Source organism: Colletotrichum tamarilloi (assembly GCF_030869305.1).
Source record: "Colletotrichum tamarilloi strain Tom-12 chromosome Unknown Scaffold_128.1, whole genome shotgun sequence".
Lineage (NCBI taxonomy): Eukaryota > Fungi > Ascomycota > Sordariomycetes > Glomerellales > Glomerellaceae > Colletotrichum > Colletotrichum tamarilloi.
Window position 1 is genome coordinate 71,565 of NW_026849511.1, and position 20,386 is coordinate 91,950.

General features: G+C 51.5%; 9 protein-coding genes across 9 annotated transcripts; 4 read left to right on the forward strand and 5 right to left on the reverse strand.

Annotated features, from left to right (window-relative positions):
- Positions 1–929: 929 nt before the first annotated feature.
- CTAM01_14622 (late sexual development protein) lies at positions 930–2,098 on the reverse strand (the record flags this gene model as incomplete). The annotated part of the gene is made up of 2 exons (XM_060530621.1): positions 930–1,676; positions 1,763–2,098. 2 exons carry the CDS (start codon positions 2,096–2,098, stop codon positions 930–932), a joined length of 1,083 nt encoding a protein of 360 aa, XP_060374816.1.
- A 1,050-nt stretch (positions 2,099–3,148) lies between these two features.
- CTAM01_14623 (uncharacterized protein) lies at positions 3,149–5,560 on the reverse strand (the record flags this gene model as incomplete). The annotated part of the gene is made up of 3 exons (XM_060530622.1): positions 3,149–4,337; positions 4,523–5,115; positions 5,339–5,560. The coding sequence occupies 3 exons, from the start codon at positions 5,558–5,560 to the stop codon at positions 3,149–3,151; spliced, it is 2,004 nt and encodes a 667-aa protein (XP_060374817.1).
- An 885-nt stretch (positions 5,561–6,445) lies between these two features.
- CTAM01_14624 (uncharacterized protein) lies at positions 6,446–6,757 on the forward strand (the record flags this gene model as incomplete). Its single annotated transcript, XM_060530623.1, has 1 exon — positions 6,446–6,757. The coding sequence occupies one exon, from the start codon at positions 6,446–6,448 to the stop codon at positions 6,755–6,757; it is 312 nt and encodes a 103-aa protein (XP_060374818.1).
- A 101-nt stretch (positions 6,758–6,858) lies between these two features.
- CTAM01_14625 (peptidase S41 family protein) lies at positions 6,859–9,716 on the forward strand (the record flags this gene model as incomplete). Its single annotated transcript, XM_060530624.1, has 5 exons — positions 6,859–7,012; positions 7,066–7,455; positions 7,510–8,522; positions 8,594–8,719; positions 8,796–9,716. The coding sequence occupies 5 exons, from the start codon at positions 6,859–6,861 to the stop codon at positions 9,714–9,716; spliced, it is 2,604 nt and encodes an 867-aa protein (XP_060374819.1).
- Positions 9,717–9,846: 130 nt separating this feature from the next.
- CTAM01_14626 (uncharacterized protein) lies at positions 9,847–10,654 on the reverse strand (the record flags this gene model as incomplete). The annotated part of the gene is made up of 2 exons (XM_060530625.1): positions 9,847–10,371; positions 10,433–10,654. The coding sequence occupies 2 exons, from the start codon at positions 10,652–10,654 to the stop codon at positions 9,847–9,849; spliced, it is 747 nt and encodes a 248-aa protein (XP_060374820.1).
- Positions 10,655–10,669: 15 nt separating this feature from the next.
- On the reverse strand, positions 10,670–14,212 carry CTAM01_14627 (uncharacterized protein; the record flags this gene model as incomplete). Its single annotated transcript, XM_060530626.1, has 8 exons — positions 10,670–10,819; positions 10,876–11,117; positions 11,174–11,734; positions 11,789–11,942; positions 11,996–13,170; positions 13,231–13,363; positions 13,417–13,985; positions 14,140–14,212. The coding sequence occupies 8 exons, from the start codon at positions 14,210–14,212 to the stop codon at positions 10,670–10,672; spliced, it is 3,057 nt and encodes a 1,018-aa protein (XP_060374821.1).
- A 1,160-nt stretch (positions 14,213–15,372) lies between these two features.
- CTAM01_14628 (fructose-bisphosphate aldolase class-II) lies at positions 15,373–16,351 on the forward strand (the record flags this gene model as incomplete). Its single annotated transcript, XM_060530627.1, has 3 exons — positions 15,373–15,467; positions 15,530–15,909; positions 15,960–16,351. 3 exons carry the CDS (start codon positions 15,373–15,375, stop codon positions 16,349–16,351), a joined length of 867 nt encoding a protein of 288 aa, XP_060374822.1.
- A 421-nt stretch (positions 16,352–16,772) lies between these two features.
- CTAM01_14629 (uncharacterized protein) lies at positions 16,773–18,648 on the forward strand (the record flags this gene model as incomplete). Its single annotated transcript, XM_060530628.1, has 2 exons — positions 16,773–18,437; positions 18,499–18,648. The coding sequence occupies 2 exons, from the start codon at positions 16,773–16,775 to the stop codon at positions 18,646–18,648; spliced, it is 1,815 nt and encodes a 604-aa protein (XP_060374823.1).
- A 669-nt stretch (positions 18,649–19,317) lies between these two features.
- CTAM01_14630 (uncharacterized protein) lies at positions 19,318–20,052 on the reverse strand (the record flags this gene model as incomplete). Its single annotated transcript, XM_060530629.1, has 1 exon — positions 19,318–20,052. The coding sequence occupies one exon, from the start codon at positions 20,050–20,052 to the stop codon at positions 19,318–19,320; it is 735 nt and encodes a 244-aa protein (XP_060374824.1).
- Positions 20,053–20,386: the final 334 nt, after the last annotated feature.

The following is a 20,386-nucleotide window of genomic DNA, read 5'->3' on the forward strand; positions in this document are numbered from 1 at the left end:
CGCTCTCGCGTTTTGTTTCTCGTTGACCGTTGGTCGCACACACAGATTTATGGCGATCTTAATGAGTGTTTAATGGATCGTCGAGACCATGTTTGCCTCGGACTGATCTACTGCATAGTATACCACATGCACATAGTCGACCCTGGCGACGAGAAGTATGAGCAAGATGGCATCCAGGAATGTCCAACACCATTGTCCACACGGAATAGTCGCTCGGTATGGAATTGAAATTGCTCGTATTAGTTGCCAGTGAGAAGTGACCTAGAGAGATGTGAAAGATTTCCCAATCGGGCCGGCGATATTCCCCTCTGTTGTCGAGAGGTCGGAAGACCATTCTGTGCTCGGCAAGGGGCTCATCGTCTGATGTTCTCCAACGCCTCATACTAGCGTCATCGGCTACTGTACGAGAGTTCCCGGACTTATCTGAAGAAGCCGAGAAGAAGTAGGTACGGCCATTAAAGGAGCCCGATAGTGGATTTCACAAGTAGGGGCTCTCTCGTCATGACGCGACCAAGCCAGATTAGGATTGAGGGGTGCAGATTTGACGGATTAGTAGCCATTTGACGTGATGGACCGTCAAGCAACCTCGTAGTCCTTGAATTGCCATTAAAAGCAATTCATTGTTCCAGCATCATATTCCTAGGCGACGCCGCGTCCAAGATATGACCCTGAGTGAAGAGCGAATTCACATTCATCTTTCCAAGATGATGGATGGAGAGACTGGAGCACATGTAAGGTAAGGTAGTCATGGCGAGTGGTTTAGGATGTGAACCCGAGATATGAACGCTTGAAAGTAAATTGCTAGTCTATGCTGTATTATTTGAACGCCAAAAAACGCCTTGGCTTGGGATATCTTCCAGATCTTCTACACAACGCTCGCCAACATGCCACACCATTTGTACAATTACAACTCTACAGGCTGCGACCCTTTATTTGTTGACTTGGATCAATCCGGGACCTGCCAGGGTTGCCTTGGGAATGTCGTCAGGGTTGGTGAACTTGCCCTCGTACGTAAGTGCAGCAATAGACAGGCCAAACATGCTGTTCTTATCGAAGGGAAATTCGGCCTGGAAGGCGATCCTCGCGCCGTCCCATTGTGGGTTCATGACTGGGACGCTCAGGGGAACGTTGAGTCCACTCAGGTAGGTCACGAACAAAGGTGCCTTGTCCTTGCCGAGGAAACGGCCTGCCGTGACGATCTCCCGCAAGTCGACTTCGAAGTTGAGCATCTGGTTCTTAGCCTCAATTTCTCCTCCTGCCATCTGCATAACGTTCAGTGGCGCAAAGACGGGGATGTCGATCTGGTTCATCTTGAACGGGCAAGAGTCTTTGACAACGAAAGACTGCAGCGCAGAGAAGGCAAATGGCGCGATAGAGGTCGTAAGGAAAGGCTGCGACGATGGCGGGCGCGAGAGAATGCTGCGATAGAATCCATTTTGCTCGCCCTCTTGGCCGATGACGGCACTAACGGCTCGGACGGGTCCGGCGTCGCCATTCTTTGCCAGCAGCTGGTTCGCATCTTGCAGAGTGCCGAGCACCACAGAGGTAAAGGTTTCGGCGAGGGCCACGGCTGATTTCAAGTCGTTTGTCGGGAACTGATACTTGCAAGGCGGAGGTGAAAAAGCCTTGAAGTGGTCCAAGACACCCTTAGCGTCGAGCGCATGGAGCTTTTCTTGCTGTCATAGCTGTCAGTGCCAGTTCCGCGAATCCCGATGACAACCTTCTTTTGCTTCTTCGCTGACCAAAGGTAAGAGAAACTTACAGCAACAACAACCTTAAGCGCGTCGACCATCTTATCTTTCTCGGTTGTTTCCCAGCCAGGTCCTCCATTGGTGACGTTTTCCAGCATGGATGAGAAGAAGGCGACCTCGAATTGTTCATTGAACTGAATGAGCTGGAAAGCTGTCAAACTGCTCGGCTCCAACTTGGGCGGTGGTGCAGAGTTGGGGAGCGATCCTCGCGCCTCTTCCTCCACAACTTTGATCTGCTCCGGGCTGATCGGGAGTTCGGCACTGAAGGCCCGGCGTTCGAGTGGGGCCGCTGCCGAGAAGCCGGCGAGCATCACCGCGGCGGTCGCGAGAATTGTTGTGAGCTGCATCTTGACGTTTTTTGTTTGTGTACCACCGAGCTCAAGTTTGTGCAGAGAAATATCCTTCAGTATCGGAAAAGGTGTGTTAAATACCCAATAATTTACACGAAGAAAAAGAGGTGAACGATAGACAGGGGAAGCGAATTGAAGTAGGCGGGTTAAAACGAAACAGGTCAACTTGGCATGAGATTCGAGAGCTACAGTGACATGGTTGGAGCGACCGGGACGAACTATTATACTCTCGAGGAGTTTGTTTCGATACATGATCTTGAAACCTGTTTGTTGCTTGGCGCACGTGGACTTGCAACTCTTTTAGGTGGGTAGAGGAGAAGAGCACCGCACATACTCTTCCACGACGTAGGTACACACATCGCGACACACCATCCACACACTTACACACAGGCACATCAGATTTTTCGGAGAGGAATACCCAAGCGCTCTTACGGAAAGATCCTGGGCCGACAGAAATGGACCACACCAAGGCACCCACAGGAATCGCAGGTAGGGCTGGTTTCGGAACGAAGTTGCACCGCTCAACTTGCTCAAACTGGCATGTTGCAGGGGGGTAGCTGGATGACGTCTCTGGGAACGGACAGACGGTTGGGTCTTCGATTTCGAAGGATCGTCTACCAAGACAGGGAATCAACAAGGACGATGCCAGCTCTAAGGCGAGCCTTTAACGCCCTGTCAGCCAAGCCGAGTCCTCAAACAAGACATCAATTTTCTTTCTCGTCCGTCTCTCGCAATCTCTCACTTGTCTTTCCCCGCGGTCCACCACCAGTCAGTGGCTTTCACTCTCGATTGAACGAACCTGACACGTGCTCGAGCTTTTCTCTCTTCTAGGCGCTGTATTCGAATTTTGCCGTCCCCGTCCGACAGGTATCCATACGTCAAACGTTGTCTCCCTCCAAGCCTCCCAGTGTGTTTCTCTTCGCTACCCTATTCAGGTAACATGGACCAACCTTAGCGGTATGTCACTGCCGAAGCGAAACCCCAGTCCCCGTATGGAGTCACACCAAACATCGATTAAGGTAAACGTCGAACGTATCTGTGTCTGAATCAGGCCCAGCTCGTGCCTCTCCTTGCCATTTTGAAGCTCTGGTCCCGTTCAAAGTCGGAGGCCTTGACCATTTTCCGCTTAGCAGCAGCCATAGCCGCAGCAGATCGTAACGGGGCCTCCCCATGCGCTCCCGAGCCGTCAGAAGCGGCGGCGGCAGTAACGGTAGCATCGGGAGCGTTACCACGGCTCGCACCCGAGCCACCACCACCAACAAGACTGGGCCCCCATCCTCCTTCGCCCATCTGTCTATTAGTCCAGATTGGTGGTGGTTCCTGATGAAAAGGCCCCGGCGTCATCGCTTGGTCCCTCTTCTCCACAAAATGCGCGACGCCCGTCCGCGAGCGCCTCATCCCTTTGTTGCCGAACTCCGCCAAGCCCTCCCCTTCAAAATCGAGCTGCGCGTGCGCCCATACGAGCGACTCATTGTAGTTCTCCTGCGCGTACGTGTGGAAGGCCTGACAATAGGCCCGTAATGGTCGATGTTCCTGATTGCCGAACTCCAGGAACCCACGCGTGGCATGCAGCATCTCTTCGAGGCTGCGATGAGGCACATGAACCCATGTCGTTGTTTCTGGCCTCTTGGGTGCCGTAGAATTCTTGTGAGACTTCACTGACGATGATACCGTCGGAGTTGAATTTGCTCTCTTGGCGGAAGCTCGAGCGGAGGCCTTGGCAGCTCGATGAAGGACTTTCTCTACGATCTCATACGCTACACCATCTTGCGAAAAATCATAATGCGCGACGGCGGCAATCGCCTTCAAGCCGAGGTCTCGCTGCGCAGGCGGCTGCTCCTCGATGCGTCGAATGCCAGCGTCGAAGAAGGAGACGACATTCGCAGGCAGTTTATCTGCCTGAACGGCAACGGCGTCGAGAGATTGGGTTCGGTGGAGGTCATCCAGTCGCAGACGAGCGAGACTGATGTTACCGCTGGCCTGACTTTCAATTTGATGTCGCAAGTCGGCAAAGACCTCATGGTTTCGGGGGTCGACCAGCCGTCTGCCAAACGCGGATAGTGGTGGTAGCTCGTCGGGCTTGTTCTCCCTGCTGTTGTTGCTGCGGCTGCCCAGGCCAAGGTCCCCGTGCTCTGTCTCCAGGTCCCAATTGATGAATCGTGAGACCGGTTCCATGGCGGAATGGACTTGAAGCTCAATATGATCAAAAGGTTGGACGAAGTCTGCGGCGTCTCCGCTTCGCATTCGCCTCGGATGTTAGCCTTATTCCACTCGATAGTCTCAACTTCAACTTGGTTCGAGAGGAGCCGCATGTCTTCCCGTAATAGCAGAAAGTTCATTTCATGAAGTGAGAAAGCAACACGATAATGGGTGAAGTATGCAAAGAGAGTGTTTAGTTTGGCACGGCCATGGCAAACTTACCAGTTGGTGCATGTCTTCTCATTGTCTCTGCATTCTTGGCAGAGAATGTATGAATCCAGTTTCACCTTTCCCTTCTTACAGCTCTCACATCGCCAGTAGACATGGAGGAACTTCGACGTCTCGTCATCGCAAGAGTCGCAATATTGCCAAGTAGGTATCGTCTTGAGACATGAGACGCGGGAGGTGATGAGTACCTTGAGCCTTGAGTCGTTCGCCAAGATGGCCAGCTCGTTCTCGAGAAACAGGTCAACAGCCGGACTACACCTGTCAAAGTCGTCGACGACAAGGAACGCGCGATCGAGCATGCCAAGTCGCGACTGCAACGCCTCTCGCATAAGCTTAATCCGGAAGATGTCGCGATGACCGTGCTTCCTAGCGTCGAGGTAAAGTCGATACTTTGCGACGTACGCTTCGTCCTCGTCGACCTGTGTGTGGTTGACGCACAGTTGGTGGAATATGCTCGTCAGAACGTCTTCCACAAAGGCGGTACCGCCCGAGGCCACGTCCGTCCGCACAAAAACTGAGGCGACGGCTTCCCTCTCCCCATGGTACTGTTCTCTCAACCTCTTGGTCGCCAGCGCGGACAAGGTCGTCTGAAATGGCACGAGTTGTAAGTAAGCAAGTAGGTAATCAGCGCATGAATTCTATCAGTGTGATGCATCACCAACCAGCGTCTTGGCATCCGAACAACCCTTGGGACGATCTGGAGGCCCATGACCTTCATGCAAACTGCAAACTGCGACCTGCAAAACAAAGGAAGGAGATGCAAAGGAAAATGCCAGGGAAAACGTAAAACAAGAAACAACTTGTACGCACCTTGCCTGACCCTGGTCTACCAACACAGCGCAGCATCCACTTGTTGTCATCCCGTTGCCAGCATTGAAAGATGTCGTTCATGAACACCCAGTCCCACAGTGGCTGCCAGATATCCGCGCCCGGTTCGTGCGACTCGCTCAATGCGGGGTGCATTTCTGACCTGCTCTCGAACAGTTCCCTCACCGCGGGATGGTGCACTTCTTCTGCTTCAACGGCGTCCATGTTTTAGGGTCTCCGTTTCGGTACTAGTATTGAAAGGCTCAGGGTCGAAACGGCGCAACGGCTGTATCTTGGCCCCAGCAGAGCAGCAGAGTTCAAATCTTCAACGGAGCCGGCAGGCTTCCGACATTCAAGAAACGTTGGTTAAGTTTCTTTCGTTCACCGTGCCACCGGACGCTACGGATAGGGCTCCTCAACGGGAAAGAAATATCGGATCAGCGTGAGTCGCGAAAAGGCCACCCGTTCAAGAAACTCAATTAGTTCCACCTCTAGAAAATCGCCGTGCTCGAAGATGCACGTGGTGAGCAGAACCATCGACTTCATCACACCCACTTCCGGGTCTGCAAGCGCCTTGTGTCACCAAAAAAACGGGTGCAGAGATTTGACGGTTGCCTAGCAGGGCCTTACCAGCAGGCGTACAATCTTACCGTTTCTGGCGGTTCGTAAAATCGAGTGTGTTGATACTACCGGGGCTGTAGAGGGGAAAATCAAGCTACTCATGCAGCTGCAGGGGCTGCGCCTCACCGAGTTGCTGGAATCTCACGCAAAATCATCTTCCCTTACTTACCAAACTAATCAAACCAATATGCTTAAGTGCTGACTTACATCTCAGCCGTGAATCCTACGGGACCCAGACAAGCCACATGTCTTATTGACTGAACTTATCGCGTGATAAGCAGCCCAGCCCTAGAAGCAGGTCCCACTCATGCTACAACGACGGGCCGCAGCCACAAGCCGTTGGCACATCCCTTGGAGCTATTCTTTTCTATCGACATTGACGCATCGTGAGCTCATTTTCAGATACAGAGGGTTGACGGTGTACTTCGAAGTTCTCTGAAGCGACTTACACATAATTTGATGTAGATAGGAGAATACCTGGCCTCGTCGATGTGCACTGGTGAAATAGTTGTGACTTCATGGCTGTTGCATGCCTCAAGTTGGGAATGGTGTTGCCTAGTCTCGCGTAGCCTTGGAGAACTGGTCGATGACGGGCTCTACGTCTGGTATTCCACATTCGAAGAAGCAATGGTTACATCGGGCCGCACTATATGCAGCCTCGATGCAGCCCAGCAGTCTGGTCCCCAGGCTCTGGATTTACGATTGCCTAGCAGGGTCATGGGGGCCGAATGTCTAATCTTAGATGGGAAATGGCGCCCGCAGGTGCAGACCTTTGCTTTTTGCCTCACTGATGGAACCTGATTAATAAGAGGATTGCAGCCATCGCTCGCCATTGTTGAATTTTGTGTTAAAGAGCTTTTTGCAAGTCAAATCTACCACCGTTTGGTTGAAATCAAGTCAAAATGCTGTTCAAAGTCCCTTTATTGCTGCTGAGCCACTGCTTAAGTGCCGTGGTTGCTCGCCCGTCCGAGGCTCCGAAGAGTTTGCCACGACGACAGGATGAGCCTGTTCCACCACAATCGATATGTGGCGAGATTATTGAGGCTGTCAATGATGGTAAGTATCGTTTATGCAGAGTTGATTTCTCCTTGGTGTTGATCAAAACGCAGGATATCGGATCTTCTATGCCTCGGACGTATATCTTTGCTTGACTAGCGTTCCTTTCAACGATGCCGTGGCACTTCGCTTTATCGAATATTACAACACGACTATGCAGTTTCAAAGTACATTGGCATACCTCAAGAACCCTCCCGAAGGTTATCAACAACCCGCGTTTGACCTTAACCAAGGGTTGGAATATTTGAAGGCGAACGTAACCTCAGGTGTCTATAAGAACCAGTACCAGTTTGAGGCCGACCTACAGCTTTTGGTCTACTCAGTTCATGATGCTCATGTGGATCTTGCTGCTGGAATTCTCTCGGCCTTCTCCTTTTCCAGCCCCTGGTCACTCGTCACTGCATCAATCGATGGCAAGGAAACCCCGAAGGTGTACTTTGAATGTGAGTGGCTCTGGCCCGGAATCTTGTGTAAGTATTACTAACTTTGAACTCAAGCTCAGGTCCGCGATTATCGAGACAATGGAACCAAGATTTCCGCCATCTCTCACATTAACGACGAACCCATTGTCGACTTCCTAACTCGCTACGCTGCTCTGAACTCAGTCGGCATGCTTGAACCCCACGCCGACTGGAACCAGATTATGGGCAATCCTGTACAGGATATCATAGGGGCGTTGAACATTTTTGCCGGAAGCGGCACCTTCTACCCAGGGGACTCGCTGAATTTCACCTACGAAGATCCTAATCTGAACGAAGTCGCTGTGGAAGAGACCTACTGGGTTGCAATTTACAACAACCCAGATTTCACTGGTCCTCTGACAACCGGCGGTGACTTCTACAACTACTTCGTTCTCGGATTGTTGCCAGCATCCTATAGTGAAGTTCCGCTTCCGCCAGCTTTTGGAGGCGGTGAACCGTTAAGCGGCACCCTCAACCCAGTGCCGCAGCAACAACGCCGAAGCTTCTATAACGAGAGTCAGGGAGCATTCCCGCCTAACCCGGATGTCGTGCAGAATAACTTGGACGCGACTGGAAACGGTGGTGTCGTGACCGGATACTTCTACGAGGACATCTCTACCGCCGTGCTCAGTATTCCGCACTTTGACCAATACGGATGGGACATTGGCAACTTCAGCTTGGCTGTCGACACCTTTCTCGAGGGTGCCCAGAACAGAAGCCTTTCTAAACTGGTGATTGATCTCACGAACAACTATGGTGGCACAACTGGCCTTGCACTTCTCTTGCTACGGGATTTGTTCCCTGGCATCGACCCCTTCGCCGGAAGCCGGAGACGCAGCTTTGACATGGCAAATGTTCTGGGCACTGCGACAACGAACTACTGGGAGGGACTTCCGACGAGCAACTCGACAGAGTTCAAAACAAAGGTCGAGCTGGTGGCAGATGAGTGGGTTATCACGTCTCGCTTGAACGCAGAGACCAACGAGAACTTTACCTCATGGCAGGAGTATGAAGGCCCGCGGAGATACAATGACGACGAATTCAGCTTGGTGATACGTTGTCTCAATGACAAGAGAATGCACAAGTATCATGGAAAGCTCTCAGCTAACATAAACACAAGGAACGCTACGATCTGTCCAATCCGTACTTCCACCAAGCCGCTTTTGATGGTTGGCTGATGACCCGCTACATTGACAACAAAGATGTTGGTCAGTCGCCGCCATTCGACCCTGAAAACATCGTTATTGTAAGTCAAGACACCTTCCACCCAAAACCGTTTGGTTCGTGATATTACAAAACGTCTGGGCTAACACATCTCGTAGCTCACCGATGGTGCCTGTTCATCCGCTTGCGCTCTCTTCCTCGAGATCGCTACCACTCAAGGCAAAGCCCGCACCATCGCTGTAGGCGGTGCCCCCAAGCCCGGCCCAATGCAAGCGGCGGGCGGCACTCGTGGAGCCCGCATCTATTCGGGCGACTTCCTCGATGCCGACTTCGCCTTTGCACGGGATAAAGACGCGACTGCTGCGGCCAGACTACCGGATGTTCGTGAGTCGGGCATGTACGTCAGTTATGCGGCCTTCAACCTTCGAGATCAGCTTCGCGCGGACGACGTCTCGACTCCGCTCCAGTTCCGTTACTCTGCGGCTGACTGTCGTTTGTACTACACTCTCGATAATGTCAATAACATGACTGCTCTCTGGCGAGATGTTGCCCGCGCAGCCTTCGAAGATAACACCATGTGCGTTGAAGGCTCGACAGGGTATACGGCCCGCAACGGCGCGGTCCCAAAAGCGCCGCCCAAGGCCACTCCCGTCCCGCTGTCCACACTTAAGGCGGCGATCGAGTTCACTGTTGACTACGACCCGGAGACTCCTAACGGACTCCCGGCGGGGCAGGGCAACATTGGAAAGAAGGTGACGCCTCAAGCTTGCGACGCCAATCCTAATTTGAGATGCCCCTTGGGCGGGATACCGTGGCTAAATGTCCAGGTTTCCTGTGGAAATAACCTGCAAGGCAATATCCCGTGTGCCTGTCTCCCACCGTGCCTGCTTGCAGAGAACAAATGCGGCGATCTCAATTCGCAGTGCATTTCGTTCACTGTCCCCGCTCCGCCGACGAACAAGGCGACGTATGGAGTATCGAAGAAGAGTGCTGCCAGTACATTCACGGGTGGGACGGTGACCCAGGGTTACTGTGTGCCCAAAGTTGGAACTCCGTCGCTGGGATGCCCATTGCAATGACCGGTGGACTCGTGAAGTATGATGGTGTCAAACTTATGGGCGCAACAAAATTCTACACTCGTAGACATTCTTGTAGATAATTCTAACGAATGACATTTTTCGAGCAAATGTCCCCAATCACTCCCTGGTATCATGCCTTCGTCTTGTTGCGATTAACTTCCGGAATCCGATACTCGCTCGCCCGTTCCCTCCTAACATTCTCCCAAAAGTCATAGCCACCATCTTTCCTCCTTGTTCTTCTCTCTTCCCGTTCCACCTTGTTGATGCGTCTCTTCTCCCTCTTTTTTTGTGGTACAATCTTCTTGATGCTGGATGCCACAAGCACAACGACTTTCTTACCACCCTTGTATCCCGTCCGAACAAATCCTTGTAAACGACTACTGAATGCGGCGATGAGCGCCGCTGCAATGATGAACACGGACAGGGGCAGCGAAACGGCACCGATAAAGCCAATAGTTGGAAGTTGAGCGTCCCATTCGACCGTGTTCATGCCGAATAAGCTCGTAAAGAAGGACAACGGAAGGAAGATGACGGTAAATGTGGTGAAAATCATGACCGAGAGATTCTGCGAAGAGGCTAGCTCCGTCTGAAGGCGCGACCAACGGACTTCATCCACTTGGGCCTTACGCTGGACCATCTCCAAGAGTTTTTCGTACTGTGATGTGTTAGCCAACAGTTAAGATTCAGCATTGCAGGTTGAAATGTCAATCACTCACGTCATTCCTCGTCGTGTCGACTCTCTTCAGCATCTCTAGGGTCTGGCTCTTGTACTCATCAAGTTTGGCCAAAGCTTCTTCGAGGTACATCTGTCCGTTCTTTGTGATATTTCTAAGGTCTTCTCCCTCAAAGATCACCTTCATATTTCGGACGACACCGTCCTGGGTCTCGAACAGCCTTTCGAGGGACTTGAGTTCATCCTCCAGATCGCGAAGTTCCATCAGTGCCGACGTGTTTTAGCGGTTCTCCCGCTCGGCTTCTTCGAGCTCACGCTTATGGCGCTTCTTGATGGACTCCGGCCGATTGCTATCCGAGTCAGATTCGAAGCCAACGTCTTTGAATGTCTGCATGCGGAAGTGCTTCAGGGAAGAAGTCATGCGCTCGGTCTATACCCGTTAGTCTCAGCGCTTGGAAAATCAGAAGGATGCTGGAGGTGACCGACGAGCATGCTGATTGCTTCTTCAAATATTCTGAAGATTTCGAGGTCAGGATGAGAAGCCCGATCGAGCAGAACAGTGATTGCATGAAGTACGATGAATGCTGCAAGATCCAGTGCATTCTCACAACGGCCCGTGAGATCTCCATTGAGCTCATTGTATACGCTGTTCCTGAGGTCTGCCTGCTGGAATAGGGGGCCCTCTTTTGGCTTTGATTCCCTTCTGTTGAAGAATGTGGTTAAGGTTTCTAAGGCATTTATCAGTTCTGAATTCTTTCAATCGAACCGAACTGGGAGAACCCACTCGTATCAATAGCCCACAGCCAAAGCTCATCGACCATGAGAACCTTGCCATCCTTGATAACCTCATCGAGATCCTGGTTCTCATCATCTGTATCAACCTCATCCTCTAGCAGTCCCGTGCTCGAAGGCGTGAGCTTGTTCATCGGGCTCCATGTCGATCCTGTGGTTTGTCGTCTCTGAAGTCCCAGCTGTTCCAAGTCAACTCCAGTGGACGCGCGATCTTTGGTAAGCTTATAAAGCATCTGATCGTCGTCGCGAGCCCACGTGTCTCTTAAGGAGGGGTATGCAAATTGATCAAGAGTCCGGCGGTGATTGAGTGGCGGGTCATATCCTATATACTCCCAGATCATTCGAAGCTCCGCGGAGTCCAGTTGGGCGATATCTCGCGGAACCGGACGAGACCTGCCATGCTGCATGCGCTGCTTGATGAAGTTGCGTCGGCGGACTATGTCGATATATGTATCGAAGTGAAGGAATGGAAGGTACATGTACAGATACGCTGACGAAGGCCCGGCTGGACTGACACGGCCAGAAAGGTTGGGGGACGGATGAGGTGAGGGAACTTTTGACATAATCAGCTTACGTTACACCAGGCTCATTCCATTTGAAAGCTCACCTGAGTTGAGGGGAATGATGTTGCAGGCCGGTTTCACGAACGATGCTTGCGATTGAGAGTGTCTTCCGATGACATGCTTCGATGCCCAGTTATCATGGTTGAAGAGTTTCACGAAACTTGGGTCATTAGGGTTGGCTAGGACACTGAAAACATCCTGTATTGCGGTATTTAGCTCGGCCGAGTGAGGAATTGCGGTCCCGATCTTACCTTGACCCAAGAGGGATTGGTGAATGGAGTGTGAATCCACATAAACTTTCTACCGGTCGGGTCAGGTCTTGAAAACCCAGCCGTCAGATCCTCCAAGGCAGAAGCCCTCGAGTACCGGTCTTGTCGTCTGGAAAATGGCTCTGAATAGCTCTTCTCTACACCTGTTGATGCAAAAGGCTCGGGATCTGGCGTCTTCGGCGACAGCTCAAGTTCTGTTGGATCTGACCTCGTGCTGTCGGCGTTGCTACCTCGACTGGATGGCCGATTGAACCCCGGCGGAGACAAGGCTGGGACCTTGAGGCTTTGCATTCGACGTAGGGCATCCACAGGCATCGAATTGGATCCTCCAGCCATGGATGGACGAGTGACGACGATGCCAGGCGAGCCCTGACTTTCGGAGTCGGAGCTCTTGGGCCGACTCCCGGTGTCTGAGCCAGCTCGCCATATCTTTTGCCCCAGCTCTTGGAAACCAGCCATGATTCCCAGGCCATGAGAACTGTGTTGTGAGTCTGTCTGGCTTGGATGAGGCGGGTTGGGGTCAGACCGAGGCCGGAGTGTGCTTCTTCTCAACCGTTCTTCCAAGCATCGTTCGGGACCTTTGTCCAGAAACTCTTGGAGATGGAGCTTCGTGAAGTAAAGACGAATGGCGGACTCCATGTCTGCATCTGGGTCTTCATAGAAGCCAATTATCTCGACCTTGACATGTCTCTTGAGGTTCAGCGGAGTGTGAATGTACTGGGAGCTCAGTTCCGTAGCTTTTTGAACCGCTACAGAGAGTTCATGTAGGTAGGTGTTCATCGTTTCTGTGTTCCCCTCACCAAAAGAGGCGCAATTGGCATGTTCGCTGTCCAACGAGAAGACCCGTTCCTGCCTAACGCCAAGTAATGATGACTTTATGGATGCAATGGGGGCGCCGAATCGAACCTCCTTCGCTAAGCCTCTACTCGTAGACCCAGAGCCTGAAAGCTGAGAGTCGATAGTCTCATAGAAAGACCAGATCCTGAGCTCGCTTGCAATTGTTGAGAATTCCTCGTCCATCTTTAGAAGAGGTTTGTGACCTAGTCTCAAATCGTTGGAGATTGAGCGTGGAAGCGGTCGTTGAAGGCGAAGAAGGTGGCGAATACTGTCCTCCAAGTTGTTCATGGACAGGTAACTTGAGCCCTTGTGCGGAGTTGCTATGCCGGCATCAGCGACTAAAAGTTTTCCGATGTCTTCAAATAAGACGTCAAACTTACCGAAGAAAGTAACTCCATGACAGTTGTACATGAACGGCTTGAAATACTCGCTCTTAGTTGCTTTCAAAAGAGCCAGCTTGACGACTAAGCCGCCAACACTATGCGCGATGAAGAATAACGGACGAGACCGTTGCTGAAGCTATGTTATCCCGTGGATCCCACCAAGAAAAGACGTCAAACACTCACGTTGCCGTATCTTGTGTTCCAAACTTGTTCAATCAAATCATCCGCAAGCTGTTCAAGGGTGACTCCCTCAACCAACTCGCGATGACGGTAGAGAAGCACGCGAGCCTCGCTAACCTCCTTCCGGATCCCCTGCCTCACCCACAGATGGGTCGCCTTGGGAAGATGTCGATTGATCGTCGGTGACAGAATACTAGCTCCCGCGAGCTCTTTCAACGTAGTCGGCGGCACATCGGCGGCCCGTCCGAAGTATCCCTCCGGCAGTGGGTCGCGGGCCCATGTCTCGACGGGGTCGGCTCCGGGACACGGCACACACACGATGTCGACCAAAGTCTCATTGTACCCACGTCCATTGACATCGCCGTCGATGTGCGCGAAGCCTGGTCTGGGCTCCCAATGTGATGAAGTACTAGGTCGTGGGGGCGACGCGGTTCTATCAACTTGCGTGTCTTCAGATGGCTGGCCAGGCGGCAACGTCTGAGGTGGGTCGGTGCGCTCGGGGCTGTCGTTCTGAGCGGCGGCAACTTCGTCGAGGACCGCGTTCTCAGTCTCGCGCGTCCAGTCCTTGTACTCTGACATTGTGCTTCATCACCCTGATCTACCGAGAAAACCACATGGAGATGTTTTTGCGAAAAGCGATCTGGGACACTGTCGCTTAAGGGAAAATGAGATCCTTTCCAAGCTCATTCTGTTTGTCTTCAATTCTCGACAGCGCAGTCATCATACCGGACGCCTGTTTGCTTATGCAGCCACCAAGGCGACCGAACCCCTGTGAGTCTGCGTGACCAGGCTGCATCATTATTGCTGACGGTGGCAGGCTGGCTCGTTCACCAGCCTCAATTCCTCCTAGTCCCGAAGACAAGCTGCGGACCGAGCCTCAGAGGACTTTCACCTCAGATTGGAGGTTGCGTGGTGTGTGCGGGTAGCGTGCAGAAGGATCAGCCTACGCTAACTCCTCGTGGTCAGCTACGTCCATCACCTGGACAATACAGGCCACAGGCAACGGCGGCTATGCTTAGACAGGTATCGGTGCCTCAGCCCTGAGGTGCGACTGTGTGTGAACACTCGATCATTGTGAGAATGCAACATAAAGAGATGGAGAATGCTAAGACGTCTCACAAGAGCCTCATGCTCATACAGTCTGTCTGGTCGACCACCCCACAAGGTTGAATGACACACTCAGAGGTTGAGTGTCTGGGAGTTGGATGAGTTGAATGCCAGCTCAGGCCTTGGCGGCTTCGCCCGCTAAAATCGCCCTGAAGTGAAGTGTGCCGCGTATCCGAACTGAACCGCGCGAGCATCAACATTGAGGATGGTAGGCGCTCGCAGTCATCTGATTTGAGCGGGACATTCTGAGATGAAGTAGGAGTATCTGGGACATGATTCAACGGTTTCTCTCGTCGGTCGACCAAGCTTTGCTGCATGTACCTAAAGATTGCAGTCAAATATTGACGGTACGGAAGTTCCGTGAGAGCACAGCAGCTTGCTAGCGATCGGGATCCAACCGACTCGCGTCAGTTTCTGTCGGTGTTCTTGTAGGGCAGCATCTAGCTTAGCGCAGTGTGACCGCAAAATGAACAGCGAAAGAGTGAGAAGAGCGAGAGTTTCCCTCGAGAGGACCTGAAGCATTCAAGATCTTTGAGCTCCCATCCTCGGTCTTGATATGGCGGAGGTGAGAATTGCGGTGTTCTCACTGCATTTCCGGAAATCGAAGGGGCGTCTCAAGGTACGTACTCCTAAGTCCCACTCCCGAAACTCTCGTCGCGGGGTTCTCAGCGATGGAACGCGGGGCATCGGCCATTCCGCCGAGCTCACAGCGACACAACTCATCCAGGTCTAATGATAAGTAGTGATCGTTGTCTGCATGTCAAAAGCTTGATCTAAATAACTCGTTCGCTCTGATTATATTTAAATTACTGTTCAGCTTCAGTGAATCATTCACCTCACGTAACCATCAAAATGTCGTCCTGGGCGGAAAGCAAGTCGCAAAATCGCAGTCTACAGATTCTGCAAGCCGCGACTGAGGGCAAATATGGAGTTCTCTCCGTGGTCATGTAAGTGTCATCAGCTACCATGACACGTATCATGAGGATGGTACTGATGTTTTGTATTTCAGCTACAACATTGAGCATCTCACTGCCGTTGTTCGCGCAGCAGAGGCCAAGAAATCGCCTATGCTGATCCTCTTATTCCCTCTTACGGTGAAGCAGCTCCCGACTCTCCCGTGGGCCGTCGCCGCAGCCATCAAATCAGCAAAGGTCCCACTTGCCCTGCACCTCGACCACGCCCAAGATGAACAGCAGATCCGCGACATCGCGGGAACGCTGCCATTCGACTCAATCATGGTCGACATGAGCCATTACGATCATGAAGAGAATCTCGCCAAGACCAAGGTTTTGACAAGAGTCTGCCACGACCACAGCATTGCTGTCGAGGCGGAAAGTGGACGCATCAACGGTGGAGAAGACGGCATCGCAGACACCGGCGACTTGGAAGGTAAGGCTCGGAGCCTGTGCAGCATGAAATTCATCCGCTGACTTGAATAGCTCTTTTCACGAGCCCTGAAGAGGTTGAAGATTTCATCGATGCCGAGATTGATCTCTTGGCACCCAGCATCGGCAATATTCACGGAGACTACGGCCCCAAGGGCCCTCAACTTGATTACCAGCGATTGACAAATGTCAATAAGCAAATCAACAACCGAGTCCTCATGGCTTTGCATGGCACCAATGACTTCAGCCCAGAGATTATGAGAAAGTGCATCGATAACGGCGCCATCAAGTTGAATGTCAATAAGCTGCTTCTGGAGGTTTGGAACGTACATCTAAGAGAGAACGCCAACAAGCCACTGACGCAATTAATGGAGGACGGCATGAACATCTTGCAGAAGGAGACAGAAAGGTGGATCGATATTTGCGGCAGCGCTGGCAAGGCGTGATAGACGTGCATCAATCTCTAAATGATAGAATGGAACAGCATCGCGCCTCGTTAAGAACGGACCGAGTTCTCGTCCACCGATCTAATAGGTCGCAAACAAAATATACGTAGCGTCAAAAGGGCGTTGATGATTCGCTAGATGAATTGGATGATGCGTTAAGTGGCTGCCCTGCAGCCAATGGCCACGAGCTTGCGACTCCTCAAATCATTGAGGAACAAATTGGAAAAAATAGCCCATTTCGTCCTCGGCCAGCTATAGAGGGCCTTCGAGGAGACCTGTTGTAAGCATGGATTTCCAAATTTGTCCACTCCATTTCCTCACTCTGTACTAAAGACCTTATTTGGCACTGCTGGAAGTACCTTATGTCCATGAGCAATTCTCAACCTTGAGCAGCACCTCACGTCCTGTCCAGATCCTTCAGATGACGATACTAAACCCCGGCACTGGAGCGGCGAGCGCTTCTAAACGCGAAGCTCTACATTTATGCAATGAGCGATTAGGACAGTGGCTCGGCGACGAAGATGGACCTTTGACTCTGAGCGCAATGGCGATCGGTGGGAGCGCAAGAAGACAGCGCGCTCTAGCTGAGGTCGACGGTATATTTGCAGGCCTCACATATCTCAACAAGGTGGGGGATTCTCAGGAGAATATCCGATACGACCCAACTTTCCCAGGCGTCTCCGGGACATCGGAAGAAAGCATACTTCACAGCGATACCACGTACCTTGATCTCGAAGAACTCGTGGCAAAGTGTGCCGAAGAAGAAATACGGACAAATGAGATCAGGCGGGCGTGGTCAGGCCTGCGAGATCTACGAAAAGGCCTAGAACAACAACACTATCAGCTCAGGGGCGTAGCTTTTGAGGAGAACTCAACGAAAATCCAGGAGCTTTTGTTGAAAAACTACACCAACCCCAGGAGAATGGGAGAAATAGGTATCTTGGCATACCGAGATGTCCTCGATTTGGTTGTTCCGGATACTCTTGCTGAGGTTGTCGCATTCGCTTCAGTTTCCTACGTTATCTCGAACCTTCTACTCCAACGTGGCCGGATTGCCGAAACAGACGTGCTCTCCGGCTTACAGCGCTGGGGGGGCTGTATCTCCGATGAAAGGGACCGACATACTTTTGACCTATTGGCTTCGAAAATGTGGCCTCTGGAGCATCTCCGGACTGCGGATGACATCGAGAAACGCAGCGGCCAAGACGACGACCAAGGTTCGCATTATCTTAGAGCCAAACGGTCAAGGCTTGAGGATGATGATGCTCCGCTTCCACTGGGTTTTCAGCCCGTTCAAAGCATCGCTGGACAGGGCAGCTCATCGAAGGAGATGCGAGATGCTGCTCTACTCACCTCGCAAGGGCTAGAGATGCTATCAGAAAAAAGCCCAATTGCGGCTTGCAACCAGCAAAACTCAGTTGACATCGAAACCTTCGGTGGCGACGTTATGAATATCACAGATCAGACATCGGAAGAGTATGACTTCAGTCAATTACTCTCTCTACTTGGAGATACTAGTGGTGCAGTGGGAGGACCAGGCCAACACAACGACTCTCTGTGCCCCTCAGGCCTCGACCCGAAAAGTAGCGATTACTATTGGACTGGTCTTTCATTCGACCACATCCCTTCTCAGACCTTCTCGCCTATGGATGATCCTCACTATCCCCAGCAGTGGCCGCCTCCCGCCGAAGGATGCCCCTCATTCAGCACAGATGACCCTGCTGTCAAGCGAAAAATGATCAAATTCAAGTGTTTCAACAGAGATAGCGACACTGCAATATTCAGGTTGCGAGATACTCCAATGTTCTTAGTTGTGGTGGCATTCGCCCAGGATACAGGCGACGTTTTCTATCGGCTGTCAGGCTGTGGGAAAACTGTCCACGCTCTGAGGAGAAGCTCAGCATACGCCAAAGAGAGATCGAAAGCTGAAAGAAGACTTCGCCGGGATTTGTTTGATCCGATGAAAGGTTCCGGAGAAAACAATGTGGTATTCCTTGCATTGCTGTCAGTGGCGAAGAATTTTGTAATATTGGGGAGTTTGGTTACTCTTGAACATGCCCAAGATTACCTGGTTGCGATTTCTCGTGTAAGACTGGAATTCAAGGTCCAACATTTTCCGTTGAAACCGACCTAACGTCTCTCAATAGGAAGTCATCGAGCCTGGTCGTGAGCACGAGAAGTTCATTCGTTGGATTTTCGGTTCCTCAAGCTTCGATCCCTCTAGCACAAGAGCTTCGACTCAACTGGGTACAAAGACCAGACAAGAGCAGTTCCCATTGGCGAAACAAGACGCGTAAGTTTCGAGCTCCCTTCCCCCTGATACATACACATTATTGACGGACCCGAGACAGACAGCATCGCCAGGCAGTCTATCAGTGTGATAGGATGGACTGCGTGAAATCATACAAGACAGCCTCTGGGCTCTGGAAGCACAAACAAAAAGAACACGAGGAAAATGTCACGAGGATAGCTTGTCCAGAAGGCGGCTGCAGCTTTGAAGACATCCGCCTGGATCTTGTGAGGTTGCATTACCAAAGATTGCATGGCCTAGACTTGCCCGTAATGTTGAAGGCAAGGTGTCGAGGTCAGAAACGCCGAAGACGTTCATAACTCACTCAGTCTGAGTACATGTATGTACTTTGGAGGATCGAGGACAGTTCAAATCGCAACGTGTGAAATTTGAGAGGCAGAGCCTGTCTCCTCGTGGCTGCGTTCATGTATCTTCTCTTTCACCAAAGGAAAAAGAAATCAAATGCAATAGAATCGAGCGCTTGATGTGCCTCCACTTGCTAGCAGCTGCAGTACCGAAGAGGTGCATACCGAGTGTGGCACATCAGGTAGAGTAGTGTATGAGCACTTTGTATTAGGGGACATATGGAAACCTGATGAGACACCAAACCAAGTTGAGAAACCGAAGTCCCACTTCTGACTCAATCTTTTCCGCTGAATTCGGTAATACTGTGATACTAATCTGAAATTTGTGGCACTGGCTGGTACACCACAGCTTTGTGCCTTGAATTGCAAGGAGTAGCCTTTTCCTTGGTGCCAAGTTCGGTGCATCGAACTCGCCGATAACCGGGTATTTGGGGGGCGAATGCCGTCATCTTTTGCTCAGTTGGTTTTTGCAAGACACGGAGGAAGATATTGACTCGCGTTGTCTCCCCTTTAGCATTTGTGTCAAAGCAGTTCAACACAAAGGCGTAATCTCCATAGAACTTTTTCTTCAAGTAGCGAATTCCGTGAACAACCATCAAGATCCCACAGGGCAAGCAAACAATTGATCCGAGACAAAAACCCGTCAGGGCTCCCATCGATACGGTTTTGCGGTTATCCATGATCCTGATGAAGTTGCCTTCGATGCCTTGCGTTGTCCAAGTGAAGATACGTGAAGGCAGCTCGTCGGTACAGGTCATGCTTCCACAATCTTTGAACCATTTGGGCGATGGGGCAAGGAGACCCCATTCGTCGGGTGCCCAACCTTCATTCGTGCCATGGACTGTCTCACCGTGGCTGACATCGGGCATTCTCCAGGCAAACAGAGATTCGTCCATCGCCTGACTAGATAGTATCGTTTCCTGCAGACGCTGGAATGCGCGGGGCCCTTCGCCATACTGGGGCGTCATGAATACGTTGAAGATGCCGAGCATGCTGTAAGTGATGTCTTCCTCTCGACTAGTAACTCGGTTTGCCATCCAACTCATCTTCGCAGCAATGCAAACTTTAGTAAAGTCTTGTAGACCAGTCAGGTATTTCTGAGAAATACCGCTGGCTCTCTCCAACTGAACCTTGAGTTCTGTTCTTGTACCCATATAAGTCCATTTTGTATCATAAGTCAACATACCCACTTCCTGGCACCCCCCTGTTTCTGGCACCCACAAAAACGCGAAAATCCACCACAACCCAATGCCCACCCCCAACCTCCTTTTATCACAACATTTTCAATTCGCGTCCAAATGGGCTCATCTTTTGCACATGTCTTCTTCTATATATAATGCCTCAATATACCGAAGATCAGCTTCGTCAGGCTCTCGAGGA